The sequence below is a fragment of the Crocuta crocuta genome, unplaced genomic scaffold (genome assembly GCF_008692635.1).
Source record: "Crocuta crocuta isolate KB4526 unplaced genomic scaffold, BGI_CrCroc_1.0 scaffold149, whole genome shotgun sequence".
In the NCBI taxonomy this organism is placed as follows: domain Eukaryota; kingdom Metazoa; phylum Chordata; class Mammalia; order Carnivora; family Hyaenidae; genus Crocuta; species Crocuta crocuta.
Window position 1 is genome coordinate 9,407,521 of NW_027551561.1, and position 14,234 is coordinate 9,421,754.

The following is a 14,234-nucleotide window of genomic DNA, read 5'->3' on the forward strand; positions in this document are numbered from 1 at the left end:
GAAAGCTGGTTAAAAGTATATATATATATATGTATAGAAACAAGATCCTATGGAGATATACAAAAATATTAATATGCTTTCTGTGGATGTGGAGATTTATTGCAAATTTGATTCCTATATTTAACTACTTTTTGCCCTATGAGAAGCATGCAGACTTAAAAGGCAAAACTATTGGGATAGAAAACAGATTAGTGGTTGTCTAGGGCTGGGGGCCCTTTCTGGGGTGATCAAAATAGTCTAGATCTTGATTGTGCCAGAGTAACAAGACTGGATGAATTAGTATCTGTTAGCCAAACTTTAAATGAAGAGAAAGTTACTATGTATGAATTATACCTCAATAAACCTGTCTTAAAGTAAAAAAAAAAACAAGATTGTCCTTGACCCCTTGGCTATTTATGTACGACCCCATCACAATCCAGTGCTCTAGATGATCCAGGGAAGTTGGGCCAGGACCCTTTCCTAAAGGGCCACTTTCAGGTTTCAGAAGTCACCACTGGGGCACCTGGGTGGCTCAGTGGGTAAAGGGTCCAACTTCGGCTCAGGTAGTGATCTCACGGTTCATGGGTTCGAGCCCCATGTCAGGCTCTGTGCTGACTGCTCAGAGCCTGGGGCCTGCTTCGGATTCTGTGTCTCCCTCTCTCTCTGACCCTCCCCTGCTCTCGCTCTCTCTCTCTCTCTCTCTCTCAGAAATAAATAAAACATTTAAAAAAATTATTTAAAAAAAAAAAAAGTCGGCATTAAAGGAAGTAAACAGCCGGAACTAGAAATTGAATGCATGTGCCCCCTTGGCAAAGCTCAGGGATCAGAGGCAAGAACAGCAAGCTGGCCGAGCCCAGTTCCTCACCACCACCGCCACGCCAACATCCCGGGCCAGGGTCTTCAGCTCTCGAGCCAGCTGCATCATCAAGGCCAAACCTGGAAGAGAAGCAGAGGGTGAGGGCAGCAGGGCACCCGGAACTAGGCTCGATGGAGACTGGATTTCAGAGCTGGGAGGCAAGGTGGACCAAGGGCTGGACTGTGGGCTCTGCCACACCTCTTACCTTCCCTCTGCTGACCTCCCAGAAGTGGGGAGACCACGGCAGTGACTGAGTCCACAACCACCACCTTCACAGTCGAGGCACTGCTCACCTGAGGAGAAGTGGGTGCCATGAACCAGTTAGCCTCTAGGGGGCATCCATTACAGGATGAGATTGCTCCTCTATCAGGAACTGGTAAGAAATAAGTTCCCCATCCCCAAATATAGCTGTGCAGGCATCACAGACTTTCAGTAAGGTCTTTTCCCTCTACCCCACCTCCTACGTAGGTATAAGAGATTTTACTGAAGGCTTGGGTGAATAGAGAAGTTTTAAACCACAGGATGTCACAGACACCCCAAAATAATTATATTTGAGAAATCCCTGTTCCAAGTTCTATGGCCCTAGCCAAGAATTTTCTTTCTTCTTTTTTTAAGATTTTATTTTATTTTTTAGAGAGAGAGTGTACACACATGTACAGAGGGGGAGGGGCAGAGGAGGGAAGAGAGAGAATTTTTCTTTTTTTTAATGTTTATTTCTTTTGAGAGAAAGCATGCAAACAGGGGAGAAGCAGAGACAGAGGGGCAGACAGAATCCCAAGCAGGATCCCAGCTGTCAGCGCAGAGCCACACACAGGGTTTGATCTCACAAACTGTGAGATTATGACCTGAGCCAAAATCAAGAGTAGAGTGCTTAACTGACTGAGCCATCCAGGTGCCCAGAGAGAATCTTAAGCAGGTTCCATGCTCATGTGGAGCCCAACTGGGGCCTCAATCCCACAACCCTGAGATCACGAGCCGAGATGAAATCAAGACGGACACTCAATCGACTGAGCCACCCAGGCACCCCTTAAGATTTTATTTAATTTTTTAAGTTTATTTACTTATTTTGAGAGAGAGTATGCATGCATGAGCAGGGGAGGGGCAGAGATAATGGAGGGAAAGAATCCCAAGCATCTCAGCATTGTCAGTGCAGACCTTAATATAGGGTTCAATCCCATGAACTGTGGGATCATGACCTGAGCCAAAACCAAAAGTCAGATGCTTAACCGACTGAGCCACCCAGGCACGCCTTAAGATTTTATTTTTAAGGGGCGCCTGGGTGGCTTAGTCGGTTAAGCGTCCGACTTTCGCTTAGGTCATGATCTCGTGGTTCGTGGGTTCGAGCCCCACGTCGGGCTCTGTGCTGACTGCCAGCTCAGAGCCTGGAGCCTGTTTCAGTCTGTGACTCCCTCTCTCTCTGACCCTCCCCTGCTCACGCTGTCTCTCTCTCTCTCTCCTAGAAATAAATTTAAAAAAAAAAACACACACAAAAAAAAGATTTTATTTTTAAGTAATCTCTACACCCAACGTGTGGCTCGAACTCACAACCTTGAGATCAAGAGTTACATGCTCTACTGATTAAGCCAGCTAGGTGCTCCAGTCCCAAATTTTCTTAGTAGCCATCTTTCTCCTGATGGCCAGGCCTCCACCAGCTTTCCAGGCCCCTTTTTTCCCTCTCCTGCCTACTCCCCAAATTCCTAACTTCCTGTGCTAAAAGGGTTAGCTTTCTCTTTACCTCACTTTCTCTTTCCAGGTCATCATGCCACTCAGGCCTCATTTTCTGCATCTAAAGTAGTTCTAAATACAGACTATATAGACAGCCATCTGTTAAAACCATAAACTTTTGTCTTTACACAATCATTAGCATCTTGGACCTAACCTCCCTTACTCCTTATATACAAGTCATTTGCCAATTCTGTTTCGACAGCTTTCTTTGTCACTTCATGCCAGCCCAATCTTGGATATTCAGCATTATCTGGCCTGTCTTTTGCATATCTTCCTTCATCTTCCGGTTTCTGACTCTCGGCAACCAGCTTGTCTAAGAGAAGATGGCAGAAAAGAGAGAAGCTAAAGCTGAAATCAGCTTCATTCTTCCTCACTCTGGGAGAGCAGGTTGAAATCTCTGGCTAAAATGGGGACAGTCAGCCTTTCACTGCTGGCAACTATGGAGTTATCAGCTCATCTGTGGCACACAGACCCTAAAGCAGCCCCTTTGACCCCCACCCCCAGGGGTATAATCCCTCATATAATCCCCACCCCCAACTATGGGTGAGTCTTATAGCTTGCTTCTATCTAATGCAGTGTCAAAGGTGTTGGAATGTCACTCTCTGGTTTAGGCTATGTTATATGGCAAAGGTAATGAGACATCACTCCCAAGATTACATTGTTATGAGACTGCATGTTGCATTTTACTCTCATTCTTGTCCTGTCTTGATGAAGCAAGTGGTCATGCTGTGGATGCCTATGGAAAGGGCCACATGGCAGAGAACAGTGGGCAGTGTGGACAACTGATGGCAAGAAACTAGAGCCACTAGGAAATGAATTCTGACAACAACCTGAGTGAATTTATAAGTGGATTCTCCCCCAGTTGAGCCTCCAGAAAAGAACACAGCTGCCCCCAGCTGCCATCTTGATTACAGACTACTGAGATCCTAAGCAGAGGCCCCAGCTAACTGTGCCAGACTCCTGACCCATAGAAATTGTGAGGTAGTAAGCATGTGTTAAGTCGTTAAATTCATGGTAATTTATTATGCAATAGAATATATTATTATATATATTATTATATTATATATTATTATATATATTATATATTATATTATTGTTATATATACATGCAATAGAATATATATCACAATGGTTTTCCAGTAAAAAATATAGTCATTTGACCTGGGAGTTGAAAGATCTGGGTTACTAGCTTAGGTCCTATGCTAATTATGTGGTGACTATGAACAACTTACTAAACTTGTCTGGCCCTCACTCTCCTCATCTCTAGAAATGGAGGGTTGGATCAGATCAAGGCTACTTGACTTCATGTATCAACACACATTCGGGTCATAATCAGCTATGGCTCCTATGGCAAGTATCTGTTCAACTATTATACATTCTTAAGTTTGTAAAAATGGTTTACTTTACATGCAATCTTGGGTATGCCCATAGGAATATGTTATGCTTTGGGGAGAGAGTTTAACATAGATTGAGATTTTCTTTTTTTTTTTTTTTTTTTTAAATGAATTGAGCTATTCTAAGGTGTCTTTCTAAATCCAATAGCTTATATATCAGTACATCAAATCCTAAGCACCTAGCAAGTGTAGTGTGGTACCAACCCAAATGACATTCTAAACCCCTCTTCCTAGTTAACAGGATTCTGAGGGTTTTCAGATACTGGGCAGAAATCTGCTGATATCACAGAAGGTGGGCCCAATCCCTAGTCTCAGATACACATAAAATTCTGTTTTGGCCAACTAGATGTAAAGCAAAGTCTACTAGTGGGTTTTGGAGAGAGATTTCTCTTTCCTGATAAAGGGGAGAAGTGTAGAAAAGGGGCGATCTATTACTGCCCTCAACACCGGTGTTGATGTGTGAAGACATAAGGCTTAGAGCTATAGCAGCCACTTTGCAATCATGAGGGGAAAGAGCAAGAGAATCAGACACACCAACCTAGAGCCCCCTGATACTGTGGACCAGCCAAGCTCCAGACTCATGTGAGAGGTTCACGTGTCTGTTAGGCAGACGCTATCACTTAGAGCTGAAAGTAATCCTAGCTGATCCTGTGGGGGAACAAGTGCAGGAATGAATGTGACATGATCCTTGCACTCAAGGGTCTTACTGTTTAGCAGGAAAGATGGGCATGTAAACAATGAGGCACTCAGGAATGGATTAAGCACTCAGGAATCCCATCCTGGAAGTGGCAAGCACAGCTGGAGTCACCAGATGGCACATCTGCATTTCTAAACAGTCTGTTATAGGACACCTGCCCACATACAGATCTCCTGGCAAGCAGGGTGAAGCAGGAAGGGACAGAACAGAAGGCTCACCTGCTGGGACACAGCACCTCGGAGGTCCTGCAGCACGTCCAACATTTGGAAGATGTCAAACGCACGAACCACCTGGATCCTCTGGAGAGCTCCTGCCTAAAGCAGTGGGAAAGAGAAGGAGGGGCTTTGGATAAGAAGGAGCTGGGAATCAAGCAAGATGCAGACGGATTTTAAGTCTGAGCAGACACATCTAGACATAAGGACTCAGGTCCAAGATGGCAAATGGGCTTTGTCTACTGGGCCAGTTCTTCACATTGGTGGTTGCCCGGGGGCTGACCTACAAAGCCAAGTCAGACCACAGTGGGGAAGTACAACATGCAGGTCTGATTAGGAACGTCTGCCAAGGGCAAGAGATGGGAAGGAAATACAGATGATGGGTGTTTACCAGCCATGAATTAGGATGTGCAAGGAGTTGGGTTACCTGGAAGATCAGTTCAAGTAGCATCCCAGCTGGGACAATGTCATAACAGGGGAAACTTGAAGAGTACAGGAGGTATTACTAGACAGAAATGACTATTAATCCAAATGGTCATAACTCTTGCAACATAAGGGGTGACTGGGGTATTCCTGTGTCAGAATCTCAAAGGAACTCAACCCTCCTGCCCCTTACCTGCTCCTCCTCATCTGGGGTTCTGGCCTGAAGCAGCTGGAGGAGGCGGGAGGCTGTCAGTCCTCCATTGGAATCAATGTAGACAACGTTCTGCTGCAAGCTGTAGGCCACATTTGCAGACACACAAAGACATACCTGAAAAGAAAAGGCATTGGGAGAACTCGAGCCCCCAAAGGGGGCTCACAATGGGAACTCCCTACCAAATCCTGTCCAAATCCCAGCAACACGAATGGGCCAAGTTCAAGCCCTACTCCTCATCACACAACTTCTCTCTTCAGAGCTCTAACTCACAAGCACATTGACAGAAACTCCCTCAGGGAGGGGCTCCTGGGTGGCTTAGTCGGTTAAGCGTCCGACTTTTGCTTAGGTCATGATCTCGCNGGGCCTCCTACAATTTCAGTCACTTCTCCAGTGTAGAGACCAGCATCAAGCAGTTTGTCCAGGCTGATGAAAGAAGAGGAAGAAGGAAGAGAATCAACCCAGGGGACTGGAGGGAACAGAGGGGAGTAGGAGCCAAGAAGAAAAGCAAGACATTCCTTCCCAACACTGGTTCTGCCCAGACTTTCTGAACATCTCTGGGGAAAGAGGGTACAGCTGCAAGATCCTGCTTGCGTCCCTCTTCATCCATTCACTCTCGACCTAAAGATCACTCCCCACAGAAGTCTCTGCTGCCCCATCAAAAGGTCCTCCTTCCTGATCTGACTCTCAATCCCTCCTGGGTTTCCTTTAAACTCTGAAGTCATTATAGATTCATTAGGAAGTTGCAGAAAAAGTTGCACAGAGGGCTTGCATGTACCCTTCCCCTCACTGCCCCTAACGGTAGCCTCCTACACTGTAAGATAGACTGTACCACAGCACAACATCACGAGGCAACCCTAGTGCAATCCACAGAGCTTATCCAGATTTCCCCAGGGTTACGTGTGTGCACATGCAGTTCTATGCAATCTTACCACGCATGCAGGTTCATGCAACCACCACAATCAAGATACAGAGTATTTCCATCACTACAAGGCTCTCTCGTGCCACCCTTTTATAGCCACACCCCTCCAAGCCACCCCTACCTGGAAACCCCTAGTATGTTCTCCATCTCTATTATGTTGTTTCAAGAATGTTATGTACATAGAATCACACTATGTAGCCATTGTGGAGGGGTTTTTTTTAGCTCAGCATCATTCCCTTGAGATCTATCCAAGTTGTTGCATCCATAGCTGTTTCTTTTCATTGCTGAGAAGTAGCTCATGGTAAGGATGTTTAACCATTCACCCACTGAAGTCTGTTTTAGCTGTTTCCAGTATGGAGCCATTATGAATCAAACTGCTACGAGCATCTGTATACAGGGTTTTGTGTAAAAAACCTGTTTTTACTTCTCTGGAATAAATGTGTAAGAATATAACTCCTAGGGGGTGCCTAGCTGACTCAGTACAGCATGCAACTCTTGATGTTGGAGTTGTTAAGTGTGAGCCCCACGTTGGGTGCAGAGATTACTTAAAAACAAAATATTAAAAAAAGAATACAACTGCTGTGTAAACATATGTTAATTTTATAAAAAACACTAAACTATTTTCCAGAGTGGCTATGCCATTTTACTATCCCACTAACAATGTATTAGAGTAATCTAGTCTCCCCACATCCTTACCAGCATTTGGCATTTATCAGTACTTTTTGAATGTTTGTTTATTTTTGAGAGAGACAGAACATGAGCAGGGTAGAGACAGAGAAAGAGACACAGATCCAAATCAGGATGTAGGCTATGAGCTGTCAGCAGAGCCTGATGTGGGGCTTAAACCCACAAACCATAAGATCATGAACTGAGCTGAAGTCTGACACTTAACTGACTGAGCCACCCAAGCGCCCCTATCACTACTTTTTATTGTAGTCATTCTGGTAGGTATGCAGTAATATCTCATTATGGTTTGGTTTGGTTGTCTTTTTTTTAATGTTTATTTGTTTATTTTTGAGAGAGAGAGAGAGAGAGAGAGAGAGAGAGAGAGAGAGAGACTGTGAGTGGGGGAGGGGCAGAAAGAGACAGAATCTCAAGCAGGCTCTGTACTGTTGGTTCAGAGCCCAACACAGGGCTTGAACTCATTAACTCTGAGATCATGACCTGAGCCAAAATCAAGGGCCGAACCCTTAGCCGACTGAACTACCCAGGTGCCCCTCAATGTGGTTTTAACTTGTATTTCCTTAATAACTAATGATGTTTGACATCTTTTCATGTGTTCATTTGCCACCTGTATGTCCTCCTTGGTGAAATATCTGTTCATGTCTTTTGCCCATTTGCTAATTGGATTGTTTCACCATTGAGGGTTTTTTTTAAGTTTATTTATTTTGGGAGAGAGGAAACTTGTGCGCATGCACATGTACACGTGGGAGAGGGGTGCAGAGAAAGAGAGAGAGGGAGAGAGAATCCCAAGCAGGCTCTGTGCAGACCCTGAAGTGGAAGTCGACATGGGCCTTGAACTCACAAACTGTGAGACCATGACCCGAGCCAAAATCAAGAGACAGACGCTCAACTGACTGAGCCACCTAGGTGCACCTTACCATTGAGTTTTAAGATTTCTTCATAAATTCCAGATGCAAGTCCTTTGTTGAGTAGGTGGCTTGCAAATACTTTCCCCATTCTATAGCTTGTCTTTTTGTCCTTTTTGCAGGGCAGAAGTTTTAAATTTTGATTAGTTTTTATCTTCATTTTTATTTTTTTGATTAAAATTTTTACCTTTTTTTAATTAATCACACTTTTGGTGTCATGTCCAAGAACCCGCTACCTAGCCTTAGTTCTCAAAGATTTTCTATGCTTTGTTCTAAAAGCTTGAGGGGCACCTGGGTGGCTCAATCGGTTAGGTGTTCGACTTCAGCTCAGGTCATGATCTCACGGTTCATGGGTTCAAGCCCCACATCGGGCTCTGTGCTGACAGCCAGCTCAGAGCGTGGAGCCTGTTTTGGATTCTGTGTCTCTCTCTCTCTCTGACCCTCCCCTGTTCACACTGTCTCTCTCTCTCTGTCTCTCTCTCGGAAATAAACAAAACATTAAAAAATTAAAAAAAAAATAAAAGCTTGACAGTTTTAGGGCACCTGGCTGGCTCAGTTGAAGTATATGACTCAATCTCAGGGTTGTGAGTTTGAGTCCCATGTAGGGTCTTGAGATTACTTTAAATAAAATCTTGAAAAAATAAATAAAAATAAAAGCTTGATGGTTGTATATTTAAGCCCATGATCCATTTTCAGTTTTTGTGTGAGATGAGAGGTTTAGGCTTATTTATTACCCCACGATGCCCAATAGTTCCAGCACCAGTGTTGAAAGGTTATATCCTTCCTCCACTGAAGTGTTTTTGCACCTTTGTCAACAATCAGTTGGATATAACTGTGGGTGTATTGCTAGGTTCTCCATGCCACTCCACTGATCCGTGAGTCTCTCACGCCAATGTTGATTATTGCCTTATGAGATGCCTTAGCCTTTGGCACCCTGATTCCTCCAACTTTACCCTTTTTCAAATTGTTTGAGCAATTCCACATCATTACCTTTTCCGTTTAATTATCAGAATAAGCCTTATCTCTACCACCAAAAAAAAAAAAAAATCTGCTGAGACTTTGGTAGGAATTGTATGAAGTTTACAAGGGCAATTGTGGAGAACTGCCATCTTTGCTCTGCCAGTCCACGAATCCAGTGGGTCTCTCATTTATTTGGGTCATCTTTCATTTCTTTCATCAGCAAGTCTGAATTATCAGCATACAGCTCCCATACCTGCTTTGTTAGATTTAGACCTAAGCATTTCATTTTCTTTGGGGCAATTGCAAATCGTATTACGTTTTAATTTTCCAATTCCACATGTTCATTTTCAGTATATAGCAATGCAATTGATTTTTATGTGCTGATCTTGTATCCTGCGGCCTTGCTGAATTCACTTAGTTCTAGGAGTTCGTAATTATTTTCTATTTGCTTGTTTTTGTCTGTCTTCCCCATTTGGCACAGAGCACCCAGGGGCAAGGACTGGGCTCTGACATTGGCATAGTGCCAGAAACACGGGAGATGCACAATGAATGTTCCCAGAGAAACAAGTGATAGAACAGTACCATCTAGTGCCTATATTGCCAAAACCCTGGCTGAGGAAGCCTTGGGATAAACTCAAAATAAGCCAGTTCCCAATTCACATCCTGTCCTTGAACCACTATGAAACAGGTCAGTCACTAATCACCCTCCACTTCCTGCCCAACCTGTGGGCTGAAGCTTCTCTACCTACACCACAGCCCATACTAATGGCTCCATGTCCTGACCTCATGCATCCCTTTTCCAGCCCTGCAAACCTCTTCCCAGGCCCCAGTACTCTGAAACGGTTCTCGAAGCCCTCCCCTGACCCTCCTATGTACACCAAGCATCACCTCAGTAAACAACCCATCTATTTCAATTCCAAGGACTCCATGATTATAAGCACAGGTCCCTGCCAGGCAAAACGCTCTGGTCATCACTCAAGAGGCCTGTGGCTTTCCCACTGGGACCAGACAATCCCTAGCTCCATCATGGTAGCAGTTCTCCTGGTGTGGTCCCCAGACCAGCAGCAAGAGCATCACCTGGGAACTCGTATGAAATGCAAACTCTCAGGCCCCACCCCACATCCACAGCATCAGAAACTCCAGAGAGCGTATCTGAGTTTCACCAAGGCCTCTAGGTGATCTGGATGGGTGCTCAATGTCTGAAAACCACTAGGCTAGACTAGTCACCAGAGGAGTTTTGAAAAAGAGGCCTCCATCAGCAGTTCCCAAACTTGTCCGCACATTGGAGCCACCTGGGAACTTCAAAAACTACCTGGAGCACCTGGGTGGCTCAGTCGGTTGAGCATCTGACTTCAGCTCCAGTCATGATCTTGCAGTTTGTGAGTTTGAGCCCCACGTCAGGCTCTGTGCTGACAGCCTGGAGCCTGCTTCAGATTCTGTGTCTCCCTCTCTCTCTACCCCTCCCCCGCTCATGCTTGCTCTCACTCTCTCTCTCCCCCCCCCTCTCAAAAANCCTGTTACCCACCCCCGGGGAATGTGATTTAATTGGTCTGCTGGAGGCATGGGTTCTGGAATGTTTAAAGATTCCCCAAGTGATTCTAAAGCCCAGACATGTTTCAGACTCACTGACCTAGAGTAATTAAGTCAGAATTTTTCTTAACCTCCCATTTGATTCTAATGTGTAGCCTGGGCTAAACCACTGGTACCGACTTTCCAGACTAGAATCAACCTCATTCTTGGCCATGAGGACAACGCCGCATAAGGAATTCCCAAGTCCCCCTCTCAGCTGACTTCTTACCTGTGTTCCTGTGTTTTCATGTCATGCCTCCTTTCATGTCACTGCCCACAGGACTCTCCTACGAATCACTTCTAACTCGGTACATGACCATGGAGAGAGACACCCTGCTCTGCCTGCCTTGTGCAGCAGAAACACACCCGCTCTTAACATTTGTTTTGAAAACAAGTGATTCTGAGAGTTAGCCTCCACCTTTCCCTTGGAATTGGCTTTTAGTCTTTTTTTTTCCTCAGCCATTCATTCCAATATGGCCTAAATACCTCACATTTCCTGAAGGCCTAACTCTAACACGAGGAAGAGGAAGACACAGAGATGAACGAGACCCAAACCAGCCTTCAGGGAACCACTAATCTCCCCCAGTCAATACAGCTTCTTCCAAGGTCTACTTCACGCTCTATCGTCCTTGTAAAGGCTCACATTGCACATCAGGCTGTGAGATGGCCTACAACAAAGAAACTCATTTAATTTGGGTTAATGAAGCATTTTCCCAGTGTGACAACAGAACTCCCCACCTCCCTTTTAAAAGTTACATCTGGTGACCGTCCAGAGAACGCTGTGAGGAGGGCAGCAACCCAGCACATCATCTCATTCCTCACAGCTACACCCCACCAGGTAGCAAGGCCCGCTGCGCTGCACGTCTTTCCAACGCGTCTCCTGCTGTCACCTGCCCTCGATGGGACTCACGCACCCCACCGCCGCCATCTCGGTCTTGGCCTCTCTCCTGCAAGCCTCCCTGGTCCGCTCCACCCTGCACACCTCTGCCCTGTGCTCACAGCTCACTTTCATGTCACGGTGTCTCTCCTGGAGGGAGTCAACAGGGCAGCCAAGTCCAAGTCAGAAGTGTGACAGGTACAGCCTCAGGGGCCTGGTCTGCCACTTACTAGCTGTGTGAACTTGCACACGTCACTTAACCGGGGTCCCGGTCTCATCTAGCCGATGGTGGGTTTAACTGTGATGCACCCATTGATGGTCGTGGAGAACAAAGGAAATCATGTACTGTGGAGTGCAAACACGGTGCCGGGTTCTTGGCAGGCACTGAGAGTAAGCCCATCCGTTCCTCAATGCCCACGGCCTGCCTCAGCCACAGAGCTTTCCAGAAGCACTCTGATTTCCTTTTCAATGCCCCACTGCAGGCACAATCCTGACCATTTATCATTTGACTACTCCCTAAACACTTTCTCTGCCCATGTTGCTTTTATAAGCTCCCTAAGCCAAAAGGCCAGGTCTGCTTCCGGTTAATCACTCCCTCCTTACGCTGCTTCCACACAGTCGTACACCTCTCTTCTGTGCACCTGCTTTCCTATCTACCCACTAGACCCCACATCCATTAAGTGCAGGAGCCGTGCCACACTGGGATACCTATCATCCACACGTATCTGGCACCTAGTAGGCACACCAGTATAAGAATTGGATAAGAGACTCAGACCCCCATCTGGGAGGAATGAGCACCATGCTGTATGAACCTTGCCAAGAGAATGTGTTAGGGAAACAGCATTGGTCAAACCAATCCAGAGACCTTTCTGGTGGCAGAGTTTCTCATCAAATTCTGCAGGAACAGGCCAGGAAAGTTGTCAGACTCCCTTGGCCAGTAACTGGTTGCGGTCTTCCAACTCTTCCCCCTCCAAAACCTTGCAGCAGAATGTAACTACTCCTTCACAAAAGCTCTCTTGGCCCCTCTTGCTGCAGGGTACAGGGCACACACCCAGCTCTGATCAAGTATCTCAGGGCTGTACCCACCACTCTATGCCCCTCAATCCTCTAGAGCTAAACTCAAGCTGGGTTAATAATCACTAACTCACAGGCTCACTGAAGAGATAACCTGATGTCCGTGGCTGGCATGTGGGAGGCATCCAGTGAGCATCATTCCCGCCCTGTTCTCTTGCCCTATTCTTTTTGTTTTTGTTTTATTAATTTTGAGAGACAGAGTGCAAGTGAGGGAGGGGTCGGGGGGGGGATAGAGGGTCAGAAGCAAGCTCTGCACTGACAGCAGAGAGCCTGACGTGGGGCTCGAACTCACAGTGAGATCATGACCTGAAGTCAGACGCCCAACTGACTGAGCCGCCCATGTGCCCCTTGCCCTATCCTTAAGTGAAATGGGAAGCGGGGCCAAAAAAGAGTTGCTGAACAATAATGAAATACTGACATCTTGTGTTATAGGATAGTGGTTCTCAGCCAGAAGCAATTGTGCCCCTACAGGGGTCATCTGGCAATGGCTGGAGACATTTTTGATTGTCACAACATGGGGAGGTACAACTCCCCACTATCTATTGAATAGTGGCCAGAGCTGCTGTCAAAAAATCCCGTAATGCACAGGACAATCTCCCTGCCGCCCTCCCACCCCGGCAATTAATTACAAATCCCAAAATGTTAGAAGTGTGAAGTCAAGAAACCCTGTCATAGGGTAAGAGAACTCAGAAGTCCTGACCATCTGCCCATGTGGCCCTCATCACTGCCTGAAACACCCTGCTCTCTCTAGATTCAGGTGTGAAAGGACGCAGTGGAGGCAGCCCTGTCCTCCAGCCTCTCACCTGCTTCCCCAAGTACAAACCTTCCGATGCCAGTGGACAGGATGGAGGTGGAGGTCTTCAGTTCCTCGTACAGATCCGCGCCATTGAAGGGGAAAGCTGAGAACTGAGCCAGCAGCACCCTTCTCAGGGCAACCAGGGCCTACGGAGAGGGCGGGGGCGGGGGGAGGGGTGTACTCAAGATGGGNAGCCATCCAAGTTTGGAGAGTGGAGATGGTTAGCTCACCTTGTAAGACAAGCCACACTTCTGGGCTACTTCCTCCAGGTCTGCAGAAACCAGGTCCACCACTGAAAACAAAGCACACGTGGCTGATTGGCAGGAAGGGAGGCGCCGGGCTTCCCACAAGTGGCTTTTCCTCTTCTGTAAAGCGGGGTGACGGTTCTACCTCAGGGCAGGCGGTCTCAGGCGGCATACGTGACAGCACAGGGCCCCGGGACCCGGCGAGGCGCCTGGCACCCAGTAGGGGTCCTGCCCTCCCCGGGGGCTCTGCCGGCCCCACTCCCGCTTCCCAAGCCTCTGCAGAGCGGTGCGGGGCAGAGAACGGGGGGTGCGGGGGCGGCCCCTCCCGAGCACGCCTAGTCCGCGCTGTGCCCAGCTGCGTGGCGCGCACGCGGTCACCTGTCTTGATACCGCGGCTCCTCAGAAGCTGGACGGTGTCCTGGGTGAGGCCCGGGCACAGCCCAGCCCTAAGCACGCCCATGTTCCCTGGGGTCCGGGTAACGCCGGGCTCGGGGGGCTGGTCGTCCCGCAGGCATCCGCGGGGCGCTTCCCCTTCGCCCGGCGGCACCCCGTTCCAGAGGGGGCACAGGTGGCAGCGCGGAGGGGCCGCCGCCCGCGGGGTCCACGCGCCTTAGCTCAGCAGCTCGCGCCACGCCGCGCTTCCGCCTTCCAGGCGCCAGGACCTGGCCTGCAGCGCCACCTGCTGGCCCATGGCGACAGGGCGGT

At 47.4% G+C, this 14,234-nt stretch overlaps 1 protein-coding gene across 1 annotated transcript in view; it reads right to left on the bottom strand.

Moving 5' to 3' along the window:
• RAD51D (RAD51 paralog D) overlaps positions 1-14,160 on the bottom strand; it is a 16,833-nt gene extending 2,673 nt beyond the window's left edge. The window contains 8 exon segments of the mRNA XM_077749834.1: positions 845-915; positions 1,041-1,128; positions 4,870-4,965; positions 5,480-5,614; positions 5,830-5,923; positions 13,312-13,430; positions 13,515-13,576; positions 13,908-14,160. Coding sequence (XP_077605960.1) covers positions 845-915; positions 1,041-1,128; positions 4,870-4,965; positions 5,480-5,614; positions 5,830-5,923; positions 13,312-13,430; positions 13,515-13,576; positions 13,908-13,989 — 747 coding nt within the window. The 5' untranslated portion in view covers positions 13,990-14,160.
• Positions 14,161-14,234: the final 74 nt, after the last annotated feature.